Genomic DNA, 22408 nt, shown 5'->3' with positions numbered 1-22408 from the left:
GACAAAAAGGTGACACATCCCTGAACTAGTCTGATGAAGAGTTCAGGACAGCTCTGAAGCTTGCACACTATATTATGATGTTTTGGTTGGTCTAAAAATACAAACACACCATTGTCCCAATTTTGGAATTTTAAAATAAATAGCATCTGGAACAGTTGAGAACCATCTTCTCTGCACCGTAACACAGAAATGTTGTGCCGTACCTTAGCACCAACACGCAGGCAGCCACTAAGGAGTAAGCAAGAAGCGTCCCAATGGACATAAGGTCTACAAGATCCTTCAGGTCCAAGAGAAAGGCCATGACAGCTGGTGGGAGACAAAGAAGAGACAGATAATGCAGTGGGGTAAATCCATTTCATATATAAGACTAGTTAGCCATGACAGTTCACTCCTTATTCACACTTTCATTCCAAGCAACCCAATAGAAAGACAGGAGTCCCGTGCCTTGTGCTGCATTTAAAGAAGTGTTAAAGGCGTAAGAGAAGGCAGTGGAGACAACCACAACTGCTCTTCTCCCTGCCCTAAGACCCTGCTCCTAAAGCAGGGGGCATTTTGTATCTGTGGAAGCACCTTGTGACTTTTAGAAGCCTGATTTTCCACACAAATAAATATGAATACCAAGGCCAGCATTAAAAAAAAGAGCAATTAAACCCCGGAAGAGATTTGCTCGTCCTGTTTTCACAAACAGCAGCAGTCTGTTGAAGGCTGCTTATTAAACAGAGGCTCTGCTTGGCAGAGGAAACAGCAAAAAAAACAGTAAGAGCACATGTGGGTATGTTTTAATCCTGGTCCAATTCTTTGCATGATGCAACAGACAAAGGAACTGCCTAAAGCAATTCCAAGATGAGATGCAATCGCAACACTAAACTCTAGAAAGTACAAGGCATTCTCCTTGCCTAACACTTAAGTGCTTTATTTGAGGAACTAATGAGAATGTGCCGAGGACTGGGGTGTTAGCTCGATCTGCTCATTTTAAAACAGGATTAGCTACTCAGTCCTTTCTTCACGGATCTTGGGGTCTCACCTGCAATAGCTCCTGAGGTTATTGTAGCCACCATCGGAGTCTTTGTCTTCTCATTAACACGAGCCAAGAACTTGAACAGTAGTCCATCTTCTGCCATAGCGTAAATAACTCTTGGCATGGGAAACATGGAGCCAAGGAGACTAGAAAGAGACAAGCGCATCACCTAAGCTCATCTTGCATTCACGAGGCAAACCATCACTGCAAAAACAATCTAGCAATAGAGTCTTTATCTCTACTTTAAGGAAAATTACTTTCTCTAGGAAACCAACACCAGCACCTAAAGAAGGGATTTGTAATTTATCGAGCAATGGAAGACAAAGGAAAAGTTTTGCCATCTTGCAGTTGCGAGAGCTAGATGTTTCTCCTTCCTTCCCATTCCCAAGGGCCACAGGATGCACAAACCAGCTTTAGAAATATCAGGTATCCCAACTTATTCTAAGCCTAGTTAGCCAGCCATATAAGCTCCTACAAAGAAATGGTTCATTTTTGACTCCATAGCAAGGCTGGTGTTAGGTCACTGCCCTCTAGCTCAGAACTGTCTATGCCAGTGTTCCTCAGCCTTGGGTCACCATATATTTAATCTTAGCCAATGGCCAGGGATGATGAGAACTGTAGTTCAGCAACGTCTGGGAAGTCAAGGTGGAAGAACATTAATCCATGTTGGCCACCAGAAGATCTCAAAAGTTTTCAGGCGGGGTTCTTCCCCAGCACTGCTGGGAGATAACAAGGACAGAGTATCTTGCAGGCAAAGGAAGCACTCCTGTATCACTGAGCTACAACCCTTCACCTATCATGGAAGGGATTTTTAAAAAGCCTCTCTCTCTCTGTCTCTCCCCCTCGCCACAATCTGCATCTATGATATTGTGAAATGAGGCGAACACAAGCAATCTCAAAGGGTCTTTGTATTCTGGGCATTTATGTCTTAGAACAACAGGGCAGGTGAACACAAACCCCACTGAGCAAGTAGCAAAGGAAGTCCCAGCATCTTACCTTGTGGATAGGGCACAGAGTGAACCGACAGCCACTGCATAGTTTGCACCATCCCATCCCACATACTTAAAAGCAACAGGCAGGGGGCTGTTTTTATCTAACATGTAGTAAGGCATCATGAGGGTAAGAGCAGCCGACACACCGAAGTATGCAACAAAGCAAATCAGAAGCGATGCAACGATTCCTATTGGAATTGCTTTCTGGGGATTTTTCACTTCCTCACCTACGAAAAGAAAACAGCCACAAAGACTGAAAATGTTATTACAGAAACAATGAATGGGATCAATCCTTTCTTTTAGCCGTTATCTTCCCCTTGCAACCCGATGAAATAATTGGGGGGGGGGGAAGCTGAACCTATATTCTCCCTCAATTCAAGGGGTGCCAAGAAGCTTCAATTGCAGGGAGTTTTTGAAGGGGCTGTTTACTTGTTAAGATGCCATTTCCTCTCTTGTTCTTTAAAATATTATTTTGCAGAGTCAATTTTTTAGCTTTATTTTAGTTGTGTATATATAGTGCATTGTATTGCTTTACCTATCAAAGTGTCCCAAACTGTTTTACAGTAACAAAATACACAATCTATGAGAAATTCAATATGAAAAAAAATATTTTCCAGGACATTTTCTCCACCCTACAACTTTTGTTGATATTTATCAACTATGGGAGCTAAACATTTTTTATTTTTTTAATGGAACCTAAGATCTTCGAAGGCACACATAGGAAAAATTTAGCCTTGTGGGATCTACTTTGGGTGCTGCTGTTTTTTACCATAAGCAGCTGGTGCCGGGTGCAAAACAAGGGTGGTGATGTTGGGGGGCAGAGGGAGAAGAGGGACAGTTGCAAAATGGTGTCTCTAATGATTAAGGCAATTAACTAAGGCAGTATAAATCTACTGAGGTGCAGTAGATCAGCATGAAGACATGGCCAATGGCAATCAATTTATGCTCCTATTTTGCAAGTGGGGTTCATGGAAGCTGAGAGAGAAATGATTAGTACAGGGCCAGATTCTAAAGACCAGCTTTCCACACCACCCCCATCAATTTTCACTTGCTATTGTGAAACAACAGAGAGCTGGAAATCCTTGGCAATCTTCAATAAATTGCCAAAAGATATATTGGTAAATCCAAATTTACCTTCTGCCCACCCCCATTTTAAGGGAACACAATAATTTAAAAAAGCATTTCAGTGAACTCATTCACCTGCAGGTCATACGATGCTCAACAGCAACAATCTACTGTGCATTTTATTAAAAAATAAGGTTTTATTAAAGCTTTTTTCATAATACAATAAGATAAAGGAAACTAATCTAAACAAAAATAAAACCAGAGAAAGAAAGTGAGAATAAAATGCAGAGTCCTCTCTCAAAGGAAGCTCTTAACCCTTGTCTCAGACTGTGCAAAATTCAACTGATTAGATGGCATGGTCTACTATGAATGCTGTGCTATGCACATGTACCTGGGAGTGTCCTACTGAATTCTATGGGGATTACTCCTGAGTAGACATGTACCGGATGGCATTGCACAACGATAATCAAGCAAGGCTGAAACAAATAAGAATGACTGCAATCTGGAACTCCTTGAGGTGACTGCTATTGCGCTTGTCACACAGATGTACTGAATCCTTTCTCCCCCAAACTAATTTGATGAGAAAGAAATTTAATGAACTCTTCTTCAGATATGCATGTAACCTATTAAGAAATTAAACAGAAACCTTATTTCCTTCAGTACCTAAAATAGTGTAATCGTACTGACATTTTGCAATATGTGCATTTAATTCAGTTGATGGAACTGCCTTTTTAAAAAATGACAACCATATTGCATGATATCTAAATATAGAAGCAAGTGGGTTTTTACATACTGCAGAAGAGGGGTTATGATCAGATTAAGAGATTAACGCTTCATAGGCATCTAGAATACAGCTCAAAAAAGTATAATTGGCTATAATTCTGCACCTGGAGATAAACTCATCAGAGGTCAAGTTAATCATGCATAACTTAGTAAGTTCTGATCATCTCCATTACAAAAGACCAGACACAGGACATGCAGGACGTTTGTGTCACAAGGAGGCATTCATGCAAACATGAGATCACATACAGCATGAAGGTCATACTTTACCATTCGATTCCGCTGAACCCACAGACTAACCCTTAACATCTAATGTGGATCTACAGGACTTTGCTAGTTTTAAATCCACCTAACATTATAGACTTGTAAGGCTAAATCTCCTCCCGGAAAAGGAGTCTGCATTGAGCGCCTGTTGAATCTTGAACTGTGTGAGTGGTTCACTTTTACTGCATTCTTATGATGAAGAAAGAACACAGTGGAAACATTGAACTGGTGTATGCTGTCAAAATCACCCAACACTTCACTCTTCTTCTGTTCCTGCCTTGCTGCTGAGAAACAAGCCATAGCCTGGCTTGTCGTGTTGTCCATACCTGGACTTGTGGTTTGCTCCTCTCCCATAAAACCACAAATGGTATCCTGCTCATTCACATTAAGCCACAATTTATTTCAACTATAGTTTAATGTGATGTGTGAACCAAGTCACAGTGGTCTAAACTGCACAAGGAAGTTGGCAGAACTGAAACAAAAGTCAACCTTGACTAGAAGGAAGGAAGAGGAAGAGTGACAGGAAGACAGACTAGAGCCTTGGGGTGTAAGAAAAGGTCAAACTTAAAATATTTTAGGCATTTTTTTGTCATTTAGCCCTTAACTTATCAACTCTCCATGGCAGCTGCATGATATAATAGGTGAACTTTACCCAGTAGTTTGACGCAGAAGAGCCGCTGAAATCAATGGACCAATATTAGACATATCCATCTGTTTAAATGGTCTACTCTGAAATTGGCTACAGCTCAGTACAATTAAATTAACTGAAATTGTACTCAAGAGATACTTAGCCATGAAAACCAGGCAGGTTGCTAGCTTTATGGAAAGAGATTCCATGTGTGTACCAAAAAGTATATTTTCTTGAACAAAAGAATATATAGCCCAGACAAACTTTGGTGTATCCTGGCCTATGCCTTGCAGAAGAGGCTTCAGCACTGTAGGTGCTCTGAAGAAGCGGTACACATCTTCTGACTGGCAAGACAATGCTGATGTTTACAGGTTTTTTGATTTATGGCTTATTGTGGTTTGCCATGGAAGAGCACTATGCTGCCATCTGCTCCCAAACCATAATCTCTGTTTTGGATGCAGCAGGAAGTCACAACTTCCTGATATATTTATCCCGCTTGCACCAGGGAAGGTGGGATCAGGCAGAAAGAACTAGCACAGTGCTTGTTCCACAGTAAACCATGGTAAGCAATTGTTTTAAGCCATGCTTATTGTTGTGTGCAAGCATGGCTGGAGTGTTTAAAGCCACGACCACAGGAAGACAGCCGATTTGGAGAACAGAATCAAAAAACTGTTTGCTTGTTTCACAAATTTAATGTAAACATTTTTTTAAAAAAAAATCCCTTTCCCCAAACACTGAGTGGGTGAACAAGAAGTGACTGTTCTTTCTTAAGTTACCACCTTCTGATCTTTAAAAGGGCTCCCTTGTACAGAAAGTACATTTAGTAAACAAAAGCAATTAGTTAAAAGACAATCTATCAACTAGAAGTTCTTCAGCTAAAACAAAAAAATTCCTTCCAGTAGCACCTTAAAGACCAACTAAGTTAGTTCTTGGTATGAGCTTTCGTGTGCATGCACACTTCTTCAGATACCAAAAGCTCGAAAGCTCATACCAAGAACTAACTTAGTTGGTCTTTAAGGTGCTACTGGAAGGAATTTTTTTGTTTTGACTATGGCAGACCAATACGGCTACCTATCTGTAACAAGTTCTTCAGCTATTACTTTCATTCCTCTTTGCAGGACTGCCGCAGCTTATAGGTGTCCACACACAACTTTGCTAATGAGGGAAGAACTGCCACGTTTTCCTTTGGCCCCCATTCCCCAATCTTTGTGCTCTCATGATCAACAACATACAAAGAAGGCTGAACTGTGGGCAGAATTCATAATGAAGTACAGTGTTTATTCACTGTGAGTCCTGGGTCCTTACCTGTGGTGGCAATGCAGTCAAATCCCACAAATGCATAAAAGCATGTTGCTGCCCCCGAAAGAACTCCAGATAATCCATAGGGCATAAACCCACCAACACCATGTTCTGGAATGGTTTCACTAAAAACAGGCAACAAGAGATGTAGGTTATTCCTCTCAACACGACTAGTAGATTCAAAGGACAGTTTGCAACACTGATGATTTCAAGAGGAAGAATTGCCTCCAACAAGACATGCAGTTGACACATCAATGGTCCATCTATAGTAGAGATGTATGCTTCTTTTACACCAGTTTTAGTTCCAGGTGAGGATTACTGCCCTCGTGTCTTGATCTGGGCTTCCCACAGGTGTCTGACTGGCCACTATAGGAAACAGGATAGTAGATCGGACACGCTTTTGGGTCCAATCCAGCACAGCTTAACTGTTGTGGCGTCCCTCAATGAATCTTGAGAACTGTAGATTAGTAGAGACACTTAAGAGAGCTGGTGTAGTGTAGTGGTTAAGAGCGGTGGACTCGTAATCTGGTGAACCAGGTTCGCGTCTCCGCTCCTCCACATGCAGCTGCTGGGTGACCTTGGGCCAGTCACACTTCTTTGAAGTCTCTCAGCCTCACTCACCTCACAGAGTGTTTGTTGTGGGGGAGGAAGGGAAAGGAGAATGTTAGCCGCTTTGAGACTCCTTTGGGTAGTGATAAAGCGGGATATCAAATCCAAACTCCTCTTCTTCTTAGATCTGTATTCTGCCCACTCCAACCCCTGTCCAAAGCACAGTTCCCAAAATCCCTTGGGGCTAAGGCACTGACTATTAACGTTTAAGACATTTAACAAACTTTGGGGGTTCTGTACCCTGCTAAAAGCACAAAACCTATAGATCTGAGATCATCACAAACCACAGCACACGAAGGCTATAATACTCCCAGTGGACACAGGAAATTATATTAAAATCAGTGGGACTTACTTCCAAGTAGAAACAGATAGGGTTGAGTAACACATTTTGTTATTATCTGGAGATTTTTTAAAATTTATTATTATCAACAACCACCACCACCACCACAAAACAGTTAGGCTAATTTGCAAAACCATTCAGAAGCTTTTTTTCAAAAAGAATTTTTGATTTCCTATTGTTAAATCTAGCAAAACTTTGTAAGTCACAGAGAAGATTTGAAACATCTGACTGCTTCTTCAGAGGTTTTGGCCAAAGGATGCAGAGCTTAAATTCACAAAGAGCAGTGCAAGAAAATCAAAAGGACACCTCAGAAGTTCTTCACTTGGACCAGCCTCCCCCAACCTGGTGTCCTCCAGATGTTTTGGACTAGAACAGTCCCAGCCAGCACAGCTGGGGCTGATGGGAGTTGTAGGGCAGCAGGTTGGGGAAAGCTGGCTTGGACCCTAATTCTGTACTGAATGTGTCAATAATTTTGGCCTGGCAAGGCCTTCACTACGACGCCCAAAATAATCATATGCAGTTGCCAGAGCGTTTGTTCCTAGTTCATTTTGTTCCAAGTAGGCTCAATGTTTTACTATTTTTCTTTGTGCGTTCAATAGCAGAGTACTTTGGCTCTGTGCTGCATAGAACAATCTATACGCAAACTGTTTGTGTTGAACAATTCTGCCCCGCAAAAACGGAATTGTGGCTCCTTAAAGACTAGCAAGTTGGTTGAAAGTGCCAACTCCAATTAAGCAATGACCACATAATTGTATTCCACCCTCAGTCACTTGACAGGGACAGAGAAACTTTCCCCCATAATTTCCCCAGCAATGACTCGTCATAGCCACATGCTGGCCGTGGGCAGGGCCAAAGTCAATGGCGAGTGGAGCAACACCTTTTCCTGCCATCCCATTCTGGTTCAACCATGGTTCTGAACCAATCACTTACAGAGACTAGCCCTTGCACGAAATCCATATGGGGAAACGTTCTGTCTCCTGGATGGACCCATTTCTTTTCAAAAGCTCCATCCCTCATCTAATTTAAAAGGCCTATATTTTGTTTCCAAACGTCACAGACATGCTTAATTAACTCAAGCATAGCCAAGAGGCATTGTTACGTAAATCTAGCAACAACTCCTAAATCCAGTTATGCAAGGCTGGGTGATGAATGCCCAACAGATGTACTTAGAAGGACTCTACTGCACAGCCCAGAATGAAATTGCAAAGCATCTCTATACGGCTGTCACCACTATTCCTAAGCAAAGGAAATGTTTCCCTAAAAGACGAAAGTGGAGGAAAGTGCAAGTAGCAGGCGTGAAAGGAAGGTGGCATTACATCACCAACCTCTCAAGATATTTATTTATAGAAGGATTTGTGGACTGCCTCCGGAAATATAATAATAAATAATAATAATAATAGAATTTATATACCACCCTATACCTGCAGATCTCAGGGTGGTTTACAGAATAAAATCAAAATATAAAACCACAACATCCATAACCAAAATAAAAACAGCCACCCAATAACTCCCCCCCCCCCAAAAAAAACATTTTTAAAGAGCATAGGGTGTCAATCAAATCAACCAAAGGCCTGGTTAAAAAGGAACATTTTTGCCTGGCGCCTAAAGGTGTATAATGAAGGCGCCAGTCGAACTTCTCTAGGGAGAGCGTTCCACAGACAGGGGGAGCCACTGCAGAAAAGGCCCATTCTCGTATTGCCACCCTCTGGACCTCTCAAGGAGGAGGCACACAAAGAAGGGCCTCAGAAGATGTACAGAATATATACAACAGTAGAACTAAAAACAACAATCGCAGCAATATATTCAAACATTTAAAACATGGGCCAGTTAACACACATGAAGAGCAGTGCTATATAAAAGCAGCATTGCAGATCAGACCCTGCTCCTGGCAGTCAAACTCTGCAGAGAAGCTCTGATCCTAGGAAACAGGGCAGGGGCCGGTGTCCTGAGCCAGGGCAGACAAAAGGCACTCTGTGTGCCCTAGCACGGTTGAGAAGAACCCTCACAGTGTTTCATAGGAGATGGTAAGAGGAGGAGTCCTCTGCTACTGGAAATATCGAGGCAGACTCATAGATTTAATTTCTGAAGGATTCTAGCAAATAAGCCTACAAAGATGTGTTACTGCATGTTAAAATAAAATTGAACCTACTTGTGTGAAGGATCCGTGATGTTTTCTGGGATCTGCCAGTGTTTAATCGATCCCTTCACAAACCCCGAAACTATCACAAAGCCCAAGACAAGGACGTTGATACAGGTGAACACTTTGTTAACCATTGCAGATTCTTTCACACCAAAAGTTAGAAGTCCTAGAAAATGTACAGTGGATAATTAGACAAGCTCTATCAACAGCAAAGGTATTTTGTCTCTGGGAAGATCAGCGCTTTCATGGGTGCACAATTTGCCATGCTGCTAACCCGTTACATTATTTCTAGCACAGTGAGTTGCCCCAAGGCTCGATTCAGACATTACAAGCAAATACAGTCTTGCAGTCATAAACATGCTGAGCTCACATGCTCCCTCTTCCTCCTGTTTGCTTTGGTTCTTCTCATCTCTTCCTCCTCATTTGCAATAACCATCCTTCCCCACAGAAATTACGGAGGAAAGGGGCATACAAATTCCACCCTTGGTTTTTTTGCCCAGGCTTTCCGTGACCTGCACAATCAGAACCTGATCTGTATGTCTGAATCCCCTAATCCCCGTTTTATTGGATTTAGGCTGCGTTATTAATGCTATTGTTTCTTTAAAAGAACTGTACACCACTTAAATACTGTGAAAATATTAAGCGGCTTATAAATGGTTACAAACAAATCAATAAAATCTCCTGAGAGGTTCGAGAAACAGAAACAATCTACAGAGTTTTTAACAATTAAATATGGGACTTTAGAGAAATGTTGGGTTAGTTTGGTCTCCCTTTTAGGGCCAATTCAATTGAAGTGAAGAAGTCAACCAGTTTGCCCATTCAGTGTATTAGAAAGTACTCTGAATGGACAAATCATTTGACTTCTTCACCCATTGTGGTATGCTATGAATACGCCCATATTGAAGGCAACATTGCAACTCCAAGGCAGCTTTCTCTAACCTGGTACAGGAGTGGCTCAACCTGTGGATGGAGCCATAGCAAGTGTTTCCAAGCCAGTGGTGCTTTTGCCACTTAACAAGAGAGGATGGGGCAAGGCAGTGGCTGCTTGGGTGCACCAGCGGGAGCATCAAATTGTCTCCTCCAGGGCATCTCTTCAGTCCTGGCCACGTCCCTCCTGGAAAATGGCAGCAATGCTACTGCCTGGAAGCTACTGCTGTAACTCCCCCACAGAGAATTTTCCCGCCCTCCAGATTTTTTTACATAAAAATCCCATCAGCCCCAGCCAGCATAACTAGTGGACAGGGATGGTTCTAACTGCAGTCAAACAACACCTGGAGGGCACTAGGTTGGGGAACGCTGTGAATGGCCACAAACTAGAGGGCCTACACAAGAAGCTTCAGGCATAAAAAACAAACTTTGGAGGCTTTTATTTTCCACAATAGCAATCCACTCACAAGTTCAACCGGGCCACTGTTCCACAAATGCCAAAATATACCAGGGAGAAAATTAGTTTGTGCAGTTTCATATCCAGCACATTTTGCATGCGTCTTCAAGGCTGGGTGGTTTCTCCTTTTTTAAAAGAATAAATTCTGCGCTCACTAAATAAATAAAGTCCATACAGCTTTTCAATGTTTTGACTCTTGTAAGATAAACAGCCATCCACCAGCATGATGGCAGCCCTGTCTTCTTTCCCCACATCTTCCTGGCTGGAGCTCTAAAGGAATTGGCAGACTGTTGAAGTTAACAAATCCAAGTTCTTCTGCAGCGTTTGAAGACTTCCAGCTTGCCTCCTCCTCTACGGTAATAAGCATTGTTGCTGCCTGACACCCGTTTCCACTAAAGCGCCTACTGCGCCTTCTTTTATCAAAGCAATTTCAAAGGGAAGGTGGCTGCTGCAGTCCTAACTCTGCTAGCTTTCCAATAGGTCAATCTGACACTTGAGGCAAACAAAGCAGCTTTGAAAACAAGGCTAGGGTGTTTGCTCTTCCTGGGATTGCCAACAAAGAGAATGCAGAAGGACAACAAATTCTTAGTCCAGAAAAACTTCCCAAACCAGCTTTCTCTCTCTGTCTTACCTGTTAAGATCAGGATAATGAAAACAGAAAAGACGTCTGGATATTTTGCTAGAATACCAGGAGCATTCATGGACATATACTGTTGGAAGAACATTCCAATATGCTTGCCTATGAGTTCGTCAAACGTTGCGCTCCATGCTCGGGCCACACTTGATGTCCCTGTCAGAGAATAAAAATTGGGAGTTGCTTAGTTGCTTATTTAATACCACACCATATCCATTGATTTCAGGGTAATTTGTTAAACATAAAAAACCACAATTGGTTATGTGGTGCAATTGTAAATCAAAGAAATTAACAGTGGAAGATTTGGGGCTGTGATTTATATGCCGGAACAACACAGGGACTGTTGTCAATCCTCACATGGATTCTTCAAGATGATAATCCAAGGCATTAGGGTCGGGGATTGGAAATCGTTGGCAACTATCCCCCCCCCCCCCGATAAACATTTATTATTATTATTCACAAACAGAAAGAAAATGAAAGACATAGTTACAATTCATAAACCATATTTTACCAAACCTGAACTCATATATACTAATAAACAACTATATTTTGCACCCATGTGGCTTTCCTCCACCAAAACTTGACATTCTTTACTGCACACTTTTATTTACATTGTGCCCTTATACTGACCATTTTTTTCTATTAATAATTTTACCTTGATTTAGTTTCTCTTTACATACTTGTTCTAAGTATATCTAAGTATAAGTTTTCTTTAGAACAGTGCTTCTTCATATAATCTTCAAAACATTGCCATTCCTTCCTTAGACTCTGATTAGACTGATTTCTTATGGCTGCCGTTAGTTTGGCTAATCCTAGAAATTCATATACCGTATTTTTTTGCTCTATAAGACTCACCTTTTCCCTCCTAAAAAGTAAGGGGAAATGTGTGTGCATCTTATGGAGCGAATGCAGGCTGTGCAGCTATCCCAGAAGCCAGAACAGCAAGAGGGATTGCTGCTTTCACTGTGCAGCGATCCCCTCTTGCTGTTCTGGCTTCTGAGATTCAGAATATTTTTTTCTTGTTTTCCTCCTCCAAAAACTAAGTGCGTCTTGTGGTCTGGTGCATCTTATAGAGCGAAAAATATGGTAGTTTATTTATCCAATCTTCCTTTGTGGGGATAGTCTCCCCTGTCCAGTTTCTAGCAAGTAATAGTCTGGCTACGGCTGTGGCATATAAGAATAATCTTTTCTTATCCTGTTGTATATCTTTGCCTAAAATGCCTAATAAATATGCCTCCAGCTTCTTTTCTATCGAAATCTTAAACATCTTTTTTAATTCCTCGTGAATATACCCCCCAGAAGGTCTTTACTTTCTCACAGCCCCACCATGCGTGTCCCATTCCTATGCCCATCCCTCAAGGCTGCCACATACACTTGCTTCCATGAATATACAATAAGCAATGGGGGAAGCTCTTTCCATCAAAATTACCTTTACTGGCTATGCAAATACTCATGGTTAGACATATATAGTCGTTGATTTATTGGCAAATCCATTCAAAGACTTCTAGCGGATGAGTTCCACATGCTTAGCCCTCATTGACTTAATTCAATTCTCTATCCTCTGCTTTGGAATCTATTGAACAGAACCTTGTACTCTGTTCTGTCTCCACCCAAAACGTTCAGCCCAGACACTGAGGACCAGCGCCGAGGACCTTCCCTCACTCCGAGAAGTGAGGTTGCAGGGAACCAGGCAGAGGGCCTTCTCAGTAGTGGCACCCGCCCTGTGGAACGCCCTCCCATCAGATGTCAAGGAAATGAACAGCTATCTGACTTTTAGAAGACATCTGAAGGCAGCCCTGTTTAGGGAAGTTTTTAATGTTTGATGATTTATCGTGTTTTTAATATTCTGTTGGAAGCCACCCAGAGGCTATAAATAATAAATAATTATTATTATTCCAATTCTGTAACAAACAGTATACTCCATTAAAATGTTTACAGCACCGGGGGAAAGCGAGATAGCTAAGGCATCTTACCACAAGCCCATCTAACCTTGGTCAAGAAATGTTCTTCTCAAGAGCAGCATAGTATACAGGGGCCAGGGGCTACTGAGAAAACTCAAGAGGTGTGGTCCACAGAAGTGTGGTGAGAAAGGGTAGTAGGGGCAACAGATTCCACAGAACAAATTCATCTCTCCAATATGGTCTCCCCATTTCAAAAGTTAACAGGGACGGAGTGTGAGCAGACCAGATAGAAACAACAGCCATGCTGCAAAGCCCATGGGGAAAAGTTTGCCTTTCATCGCAACACAACTGCACAGATAGTTTTACATAGGCTGGAGCATTAGAAAGCAGTCTCAGGATCCAGGAATTTAGTACCGGAGAGAGGAAAGCAAGAAAAGCTGGTTGCACAAGGAAGCAAGGCAAGACTGACCACTTCTTCTCAAACCGGTGCTGTCCCACCTTAACTGTGGCCCAAATTACTGACTTCAGGCAACTGCTATAGCCATGTGAGCATCAGTTACTCCCATTGGGCTAATGCACTCAGGTCTACCTGTTGGCTTCTATTCCCACCATCCCTGAGCATTGGCAATGCTTACTGGGGCTGATGGGAATGGGGTTGTCAAACAATTCTTTATTTTATTTTATTTTATTTTATTATATTCCTGCATTGCAGGGGTTGGACTAAATGACCCTTGGTATCCCTTCCAACTCTACAATTCTATGACTTCATTTTTTTTTATACTGCTTGATTGTAGGGGGGACCTCAAAGCATAAGGGGGGACAATTGGGAGGGATTGTAGGGGGGGACCTCAATATCTAGGGGGCACCATTTTGGAGGAAGTGATTCAAGAAGCTGTCAGGTTGCTCAGTTCTATAACCCAGATGACCACATGAACGCTATAGGCTGGGACTAAGATAGATTATGCGCAGTATTAAAAATGAAGACATTTCACCCTTCAGTATACTGTTTGTGAATATTCCCTGACCACTCGTAGAATGCACTTATATCCAGTTCTTAAGCTACTAAACAAAGCTTTGAGGAACTGCCTAAAAGGAGGAAGTTATGGAGAGGGCCAATTCTCTGATCAACAAGAGTTGTGTTTTGCAACATTTATAAACACCTACAAAAGCAAGGAAATTCCTTAAAATGATGTGCATGAAAACCAAGGAGATGTAAATAAATAGGGAGCTTTTGAAGTTCAAGATACATTCCCTCCACACCCTTCCCTACACCACCACTCCTATTCTCTCCTTAAACAAATTCTATCCTTAGAATGAATTCATGCTGTGCTTCAGCAAGTATTTAAAGAAATACAAGCAAAACATTAATATCTATCCTCCCACCTTAACACACACACACACACACACACACACACACACAGCTAAATGCCTTCTCCTTGCAACAAAAACTGCCCACTGGAAGACTGTACTAAATAGCTTGGATATCATCAAAGACCAACATTGTTCAGCTACATTCCAGGAACTGCCAAGCAAAAACCTGCTTTGAGCGGATTTCAAACCACAGTCGCTATAATGATGCAGAAGTCTCTGAAGGTGCTCCTGGTTAAGTGATGTAATGTCAACATGTTAAATTAATCTTGCTGTCTGGGCATAAAAAAATAAGTTGTTCTAAATGAATATGAGGCAATAAACACCCCATTTCCCTAGGGACACTACTACAAGGAAAGCCAATTCCTCAATGTTCAACAAAATAAATTTATCAAATTGCATGAACTATACAAATATTTGGTCTAATAAAAATCAACAGAGCTTCACTGATGTATTAGAGACAATCTACACTACCAGAATAATTATGGGATACTGCTTTATTGGGACTGTGCCATTTCGGCCTGCAGATTGGGGCGGGGTGCGGGGTTTATCACATTCTTATTTGCTGCCTCCATGTTAAAGATTCTATGCAAGCTTCCAAAACACACATACACAAAACCCCTAGTACATCAATGGAAAAGGCCTAGCTCCCTCCTGAATGCGCCAGTTTCCTACGCACTAGAATTTTTATATAAAAATGCATTTAAGCATGCAATGTCCTCCTACTAACCGGGCCTCAATTTTCACTCACCCTATTCATTCTAAAGCCCTATTAGTTCATTCAAAAGTATGTACAGGGGATGCATGTGCTGGCAGCCACTCCCCAATGCTCCAGTACACCCCAGGCACACCCCAAACCCTTCCTGTGTAAAGCTCTGAAGGGGCTTGCAAGCATGGCCACACAACCTCCCTTCAGCATCAAGGGTGGAGCAGACATACACCTGCTCCCTTCTACCTTGTTTAAGGCCTCATGCATTCAAAAGAACACATGAATAGCCTAATTAACTTCCTATAGAACTTTGCGTTCAGCCGCCTTAAACTTGAGTCGTATACAGACATTATACTCACAAGTGAACAGAACATATGAGACGCGTCTGCCTAGCACCAGCACCCCTGTCGTCCTACGTAAGTTGGAAGGAAACCATGTAGGCTCCAAGTAGCGCAGCATTCTCCAGGCAGTCTCCATGACAACAAGAGGCTCCCTGCTGCAGACAGCCGTCCTCCACCTGATGAAGAGGATGCTCGTCCACCATCTCTCCCCCCCTTGCACGTCCTACTGAAGAGCATAATGCCCAAATAAGGCTTCTAGGACTCATCAACCTACATTCTTTATGTACATGAACTTTCCTTGAGCATAGTGCCTTCCAGATGTGATGCTGGGATTCCCAACTCCCATCATTCCCAACCACTGGCTAGACTAGCTGGGGACGATGGGACATGTTAGTCCAACATCACCTGGAGGGCAACAAGTTGGGGAAGGCTGGCGTGCATCACGTCGCTGCGACGTTCCCTAGGTTCCTCACAAGAGCTGGTCAATAGGTGGTGACTCAAGTCAGTTTCTGCACTACTCCGCTGAGTCCTGTCTTCCCTTAAAAACAGCACCTACTGACTTCCAGAGAAGTCTCAACTGCATCCACACAAGACAGGTGGGGTGAGATGTATTTACCTTAGAACCCACCCAGACCAGAATGTGGGCACTTAAAACATAAAAGTGTATGTAATTGCTCCTGAACAGGAAGTTGTTAGAGACAACATTCTTATAGTTCTCGCTTCCTGGCCTAACGTATTGCCTGATCTCTTTTTACATATGCTTTCATTATCCCTTTCATCTCACTTCCTCTCTGCCTGCCTCAGAGCCCCCCCTCCCCATTTTGCCACCAACACCCTCAATCTGACACACACAGCGAACTCCACCCAACAGTTCCCTGCTCTTATTATTCCACTCACTCTTCTATCAAGGTTATATTTTATCTTTCACAAGTTATTTCCTCCATAATAAAGCACACAGACACATTGCCCTCCCTGCAGTCTTCCTATCAGGGCCCTGGCTCTGCATTCTGAAGGTGGGTGAGGCAAGAACTTGCAGCTGCCAGACGCAAGGCCTTCGCAGCCCTTGCTCTCCAGCCTGATGATGGAAGGGAAGATGGTATAAAAATGTAATAAACGGGTTCAAAATCTCTACATGTTTTTACATAGAGCTGAAAGGCACCCCCAGCTTTAGTTACGTTGCAGAAAATGAAACACTGGCAATTTCTGTGTTTTCTGGCTTGATTTTAACTACTATCCTACTTTTCTTTTTCTTTTTTGTAAGCAGCTTCGAGTTTCAGAAAAGCAGCATGGCAACATTTTAAGCAATCAATCAATCAATCAATCAATCAATCAGATGTATGCATAGTGATGAATGTTCGTTCACATGTGCTCTGTCCCCTTATCAGGTGGTCCCTTTGTGGATTCTGAGAGCACCAATTTTCTAACTAAGAGGAAAAGAGGAATTGTTTCAGATTATATCTCCCCAACTCTTCAAATTGCTGGTCAGGAGGGAAAACAAGAGCTTGCTTCTGTGAAATCAATCCAACAGAGGAACCCAAACACAAATCTCCTTTTTGCTGGAACAGTAACTAAAGCTAACAGGGGGATTTCCACAGAAAGATTGGAGCAACAAGAAACTATGGCCCAATCTAAACACCTGTAAGCCTACTTAAATGGGTTTAGATTACACCCTTGTTATTTTCCTAGTGAGAGTGCTCCTTCACTCACTATCCGAGCCTGAGTCTGTTACAGAATCCTCCTTATCCAAATATATTGCGCATTTCCTATTACAACATAGTAACTTGCACAAAGCGCTTTGAACTCTCGAAAAGGAAACTGCAGCTATAAACAGGGTATGAAATAGTTTTTCACAGATCCTGCTGTGCATTTTGCACAGTATAATTGAAGCAACAGCACAAAAAATTACCCACCGATGACATAGGAGAGAATTAGGTTCCATCCCGTGATGAAGGCCAGCAGCTCGCCGACCGTCACATAGCTATAGAGATAAGCTGATCCAGTCTTTGGGACTCTGGCACCAAATTCCCCATAGCAAAGTCCAGCCAGCACAGAAGCCAGAGCAGCAATCAGGAAAGAGATGACAATGGCAGGTCCTGCGTTTTCTCGAGCCACTGCCCCAGCAAGAACGTAGACTCCTGCCCCAAGCGTACTGCCTACGCCAAGGGCAACCAAGTCAAAGGTGTTGAGGCATCGTGACAGCCGGCTGGCCTCACTTGTGCAGTCCACCACTTTCCGACGAACCAGCTGCTGTCCAAAACTAACAAGTCCGTTGTAGGCCATCTTCTTGATGAAACCTGGAAGGGTGGGGAGAGGGAAGGAGAGAGAACGTGCAAACAAATCACTTATAAGTACAGTGGTATCTCAGGTTACAGATGCTTCAGGTTACAGACTCCGCTAACCCAGAAATAGTACCTCGGGTTAAGAACTCTGCTTCAGGATGGGAACATAAATTGTGCTCCGGCAGCACGGTGGCAGCGGGAGGCCCCATTAGCTAAAGTGGTGCTTCAGGTTAAGAACAGTTTCAGGTTAAGAACAGACCTCCAGAATAAATTAAGTTCGTAACCCAACATACCACTGTATTCGAACCTTCAAAGTGGTAAAGGGACCCCTGACCGTTAGGGTTCAGTCGCAAATGACTATGGGGTTGTGGTGCTCATCTCGCTTTATTGGCCAAGGGAGCCGGCGTACAGCTTCCACGTCATGTGGCCAGCATGAATAAGCCGCTTCTGGCGAACCAGAGCAGCGCACGGAAATGCTGTTTACCTTCCCGCTGGAGCGGTACCTATTTATCTACTTGAACTTTGACGTGCTTTTGAACTGCTAGGTGGGCAGGAGCTGGGACCGAGCAATGGGAGCTCACCCTGTCACGGGGGTTTGAACCGCCGACCTTCCAATCGGCAAGCCCTAGGCTCTGTGGTTTAGACCACAGCACCACCCACGTCTCCTTCAAAGTGGTATTATGCAGAAATAGCTTTGTCCATACACCATCATGCATAAAACAGGATATGCACAACCACAGAAGTCAGTCCATTGGTCCATTTAGCTCAGTCACTCAGCCACTGACTGGCAGTAGCTCTCCGGGGCTCCCAGTCCCATCTGGAGATGCCAGAGACTGAACCAGGCCACATTCTGCACAAACTCCAGTTTCCAGATTACTTTCACAGGCAGAAAGTGCATCACAATCACCCAAACATGAAGTTACCAGAGCATAAGTCACCATGGCTAGGCTATCTCTGTCCAGCAACACCCATAGCTACTCCATGCCACTCGAGGTCACCTGGGCCTCCAGGGACAAAGCTGGATCAAGGAGTATCCCCTGACTAAACTACCTGGTCTTTCAGGGGGAATGTAGCCCCATCCAGAACAAGTTGCCTATTCAATTCCCAGGCCCAAGTACCACCCAGGCACCGGACCTCTGCCTTGTCAGGATTCAGCCTCAGTGACGAAAGAGAAAAATTTATGGCTTTCAAACAAAATTGCGTTTGATGTTTTGCTTTCCATCACATTGAGAAGCATGCTTTTTTGCCAAATAGTAACCAGTCTCACTTCTGGGAAGCTCTGGGCACTTAGCCCACAACCCAACACATCTAGCTCTGTGCTGAACTGCGGTCCTTGTCTTCAGACAAATGATCTTGCTTAGTTAGGGTCAGGCAATGCTCTGTAACTTATGTGCACACACAAACCAGCTGTAGAAAGCTGCTACCTGGACAAAGGATTATATTGGGAGACAGTATGCTTCTGAGTACCAGTCACTGCAGGAGGGGAAGAGTGTTCTGGAGCTCACGTCCTGCTTGCTGGTTTCCCACTGGTGTCTAAATTGCTCTTCCAACCTAAAAGTTTGAATGCCTAGTAATTTTCAGAAGCAGAAGAAGAGTAGGAGCAAGATTTAGAGAGGACTAGAGTGGATTTTCTGTGCTTTGCATAGCCTTTTGGCCTTCCCCATGTCTAGTAGAAGAATGCTAATATGGAAATATGTGGATTTAATTAAGCTTTTCTTCTTGCAGAATTTGGGTTATGTTAGTGCCTTTAAAAAATGCAGACATCAAATAGTGAGATCAGGAAGGGTGAGGCTAGACTGCCAGTTCTGAGTCCCAGTGACATCGTAGGACTTTGAGGCTTGTTGATTATTCCTTCATTCAAAACAAGCACAAATCCTAACTTTTCATCTTCTTTTCTAGCAACAGCAGATATTTTTTGCAGGGGGAAGGAATCTGACCTTCAACAAAGATAAATGATTTTTTTTGTTTAATGTAGATTCCTCAGTGAAGAGGTGACTAACTTTTTTCCGAGTTAGCAAATTCCCCCCTGCATGCTTCCCTCTTACAATCAAGAATGGAGAAGCAATTGTTTTTCCAAGAAGTGGGTTACTTTGAAATGCTGCTTATTTAAAACAAGCTGTTCCTGCATATGCAGGGGTCAGATATTCCAACCATGTGGACCAGATAGATAGATAGATAGATAGAGATTAGATATAGCATATCCATTTATTGAATCCAGAAAGTCCATTTGATTGGCTCATTAACATGCCCCCACGGCTACAAGCTCAGCCTGTTCTGCCTAGCCAGATGAATATCTGGTGATATTCATCACCAGAATGTAGCTGTATGGGTTGAATAGCTTCAGCCAGCCATATATATACATATACATCAGGGGGTGCGGGTGGCGCTGTGGTCTAAACCACTGAGCCTCTTGGGCTTGCCGATCAGAAGGTCGGCAGCTCAAATCTGCACAATGAGGTGAGCTCCCATTGCTCTGTCCCAGCTCCTGCCAACCTAGCAGTTCAAAAGCATGCCAGTGCAAATAGATAAAAAGGTACTGCTGCGATGGGAAGGTAAAAGGCGTTTCCGTGTGCTCTGGCTTCATCACGGTGTTCCGTTGCACCAGAAGCGGTTTAGTCATGCTGGTCACATGACCTGGAAAGCTGTCTGTGGACAAACACCAGTTCCCTCGGCCTGAAAGTGAGGTGAACGCCACAACCCCATGGTCGCCTTTGACTGGACTTAACCTCCCAGGGGCCCTTTACCTTTAACCTTTTTTACATTTACATGAAACCAACAGAATCAAGGAACGTTATCTCTGCAATGTCCTACAGGCTTAAATTCACTAGCATGTAAAATTCCTGTGGGAACATTCTGTTTATATGTATTTCACATTTCCTGAGGTACTTGCACTATGCTGAATGACACTGTACGTACAATAGATACTACTGTTTTCTTCAATACCTATGGGCATCTTTTGCCTCTCCCTCTCTCCAGTTAGAATGCTCAGCATTCATCCTTCCCTCCCTTCAGGTTTAAGCCAACCATTTATAACTCGTAAATTTTTTTTTATTAAAGTTTTTCCAGGAAAACTCCAATCATATCAATTTACACATCACATATTTTAGCTTATTGGACCTCCCTCAACTTCTCTGACAATCATTCGTAGTTCAAATCCTATCTTCACATTCCTTAATTTTAATATTGCCATTGAATACTATATTTCTGTCCTTATTTGCTTTCTAGCAATATTCCTTATATTTTCACAAAGCTTCTTTAAAGCACACTAGCGTTGTACAGTCCTCACATACAGTTTTCAAATACTCCGTAAATTTTCCCCAGTCCTCAAAAAACCTGTGATCCTTTTGGAATCTGATTTTCCCAGTTAATTTATCCAGTTCCGCATAGTCTGTTAATTTTGTCCTCCATTCTTCCAAAGTCGGCACTTCTTCTTGTTTCCACTTTTGGGAACCATTTCAGACCACTTTTGCCAACCATTTATAACTATTCTGACCACATTTTTCTTTAAACAGGACCTCCCCAGCAGTTCTGCAGCGATTGCAACAAACCGCTCAAATTGCATCATCACCGAATGCCTCTTTCCTGCAGTGCTGGCAAATAGGCTTGAGTGACAGGCTGTGTGTGTGTGCTGCGCACATGTACCCACGCACCTTACATTTTAACGGTATTTCAGTAAGTGACAATATCAGAACTGAACAGCTTGTCAATAGAAAGCATTGCCATAGCAGCATCACCCACACACTTATTCGCCTTCAGACACTAATGTCAGTCATTTTATTTTTTAAAAAAGTGGGTGGGTATTGAGCCCAGAGTGGGTACTGACTCTTGCGATATATGTACACCTATTAATGAAAAGGCAATGCAACTTACGTCGCTTGCATAACAGCTAAAATTATTGAATGGGGGGAGGGAATTCTTCAATAACCAAATGAGAAATACTGCTTATAATCAAACTTTCATAATTTTCACAAGAGCAAAAGCACATTCACCATGCTGTTCTACAAAGGATCACAACAGTCAGGACCTAACAGCTACATTCACAATATATACATAAGAGTAGATGTGGCTGTGGAGCTAGACTACAAATCCCATCTTCCCTGACTATTGGTAATACTGTGGGGGGCTGATGGGAGTTGGAGTCCCATAAGACCTGGCAGGCCAAAAGTACCCCACGCCTGATTTGTGGCTTTAATCTGCTGAAGATGCTCAAGATCCTGGCTTCAAAAGGCCCTGCAGAAAGGAGATGATCATATGCAGTATATTCCTTAATTAAAATCACATTTACAAATCCTATACAAAAAAGAACTGAAGCTTTAAAAATGCTGGAGTCAGAAAGGAATATTATCATCTGTTGAAAAAGTGACTCATAACTGCTGCCTCACTCATACATAATTGAATGTGCACTGGTAGCTAATCGTTCTAGTAGAAAATTAGGAATGTATATTCACAGAACCATAGATTTGGAAGGGACCCTGAGGATCATCTAGTCCAACCCCCTGCAATGCAGGAATATGCAGCTGTCCCACACAGGAATTGAGCGTTATCAGCACCACACTCTAACCAAATTAACTATCATCTTTCAGATAGTTACCAATTATTCTGTATGAAGAAAAACAAGTTTAAGTTTAGCAGACTCAGCAGGCACCTGCGGCCAATA

General features: G+C 42.7%; 1 protein-coding gene across 5 annotated transcripts in view; it reads right to left on the bottom strand.

Moving 5' to 3' along the window:
• SLC7A1 (solute carrier family 7 member 1) overlaps positions 1 to 22408 on the bottom strand; it is a 50978-nt gene that overhangs the window by 12458 nt on the left and 16112 nt on the right. For all 5 annotated transcript variants that reach the window (XM_083736765.1, XM_083736764.1, XM_083736768.1 and 2 more), the window contains 7 exons: positions 17383 to 17766; positions 11151 to 11309; positions 9145 to 9301; positions 6053 to 6171; positions 2015 to 2237; positions 1025 to 1164; positions 204 to 306 (listed from right to left, as the gene is read on the bottom strand). In XM_083736765.1, the coding sequence (XP_083592891.1) occupies positions 204 to 306; positions 1025 to 1164; positions 2015 to 2237; positions 6053 to 6171; positions 9145 to 9301; positions 11151 to 11309; positions 17383 to 17752 (1271 nt within the window). In that variant the 5' untranslated portion in view covers positions 17753 to 17766. The remainder of the gene's footprint in view (positions 1 to 203; positions 307 to 1024; positions 1165 to 2014; positions 2238 to 6052; positions 6172 to 9144; positions 9302 to 11150; positions 11310 to 17382; positions 17767 to 22408) is intronic.

This window comes from Podarcis gaigeae (genome assembly GCF_964106915.1).
Source record: "Podarcis gaigeae genome assembly, chromosome: 4".
Classification (NCBI taxonomy): domain Eukaryota; kingdom Metazoa; phylum Chordata; class Lepidosauria; order Squamata; family Lacertidae; genus Podarcis; species Podarcis gaigeae.
Note: the sequence above shows the minus strand (reverse complement) of the source record. Positions and strands in the feature narration are given on the sequence as shown.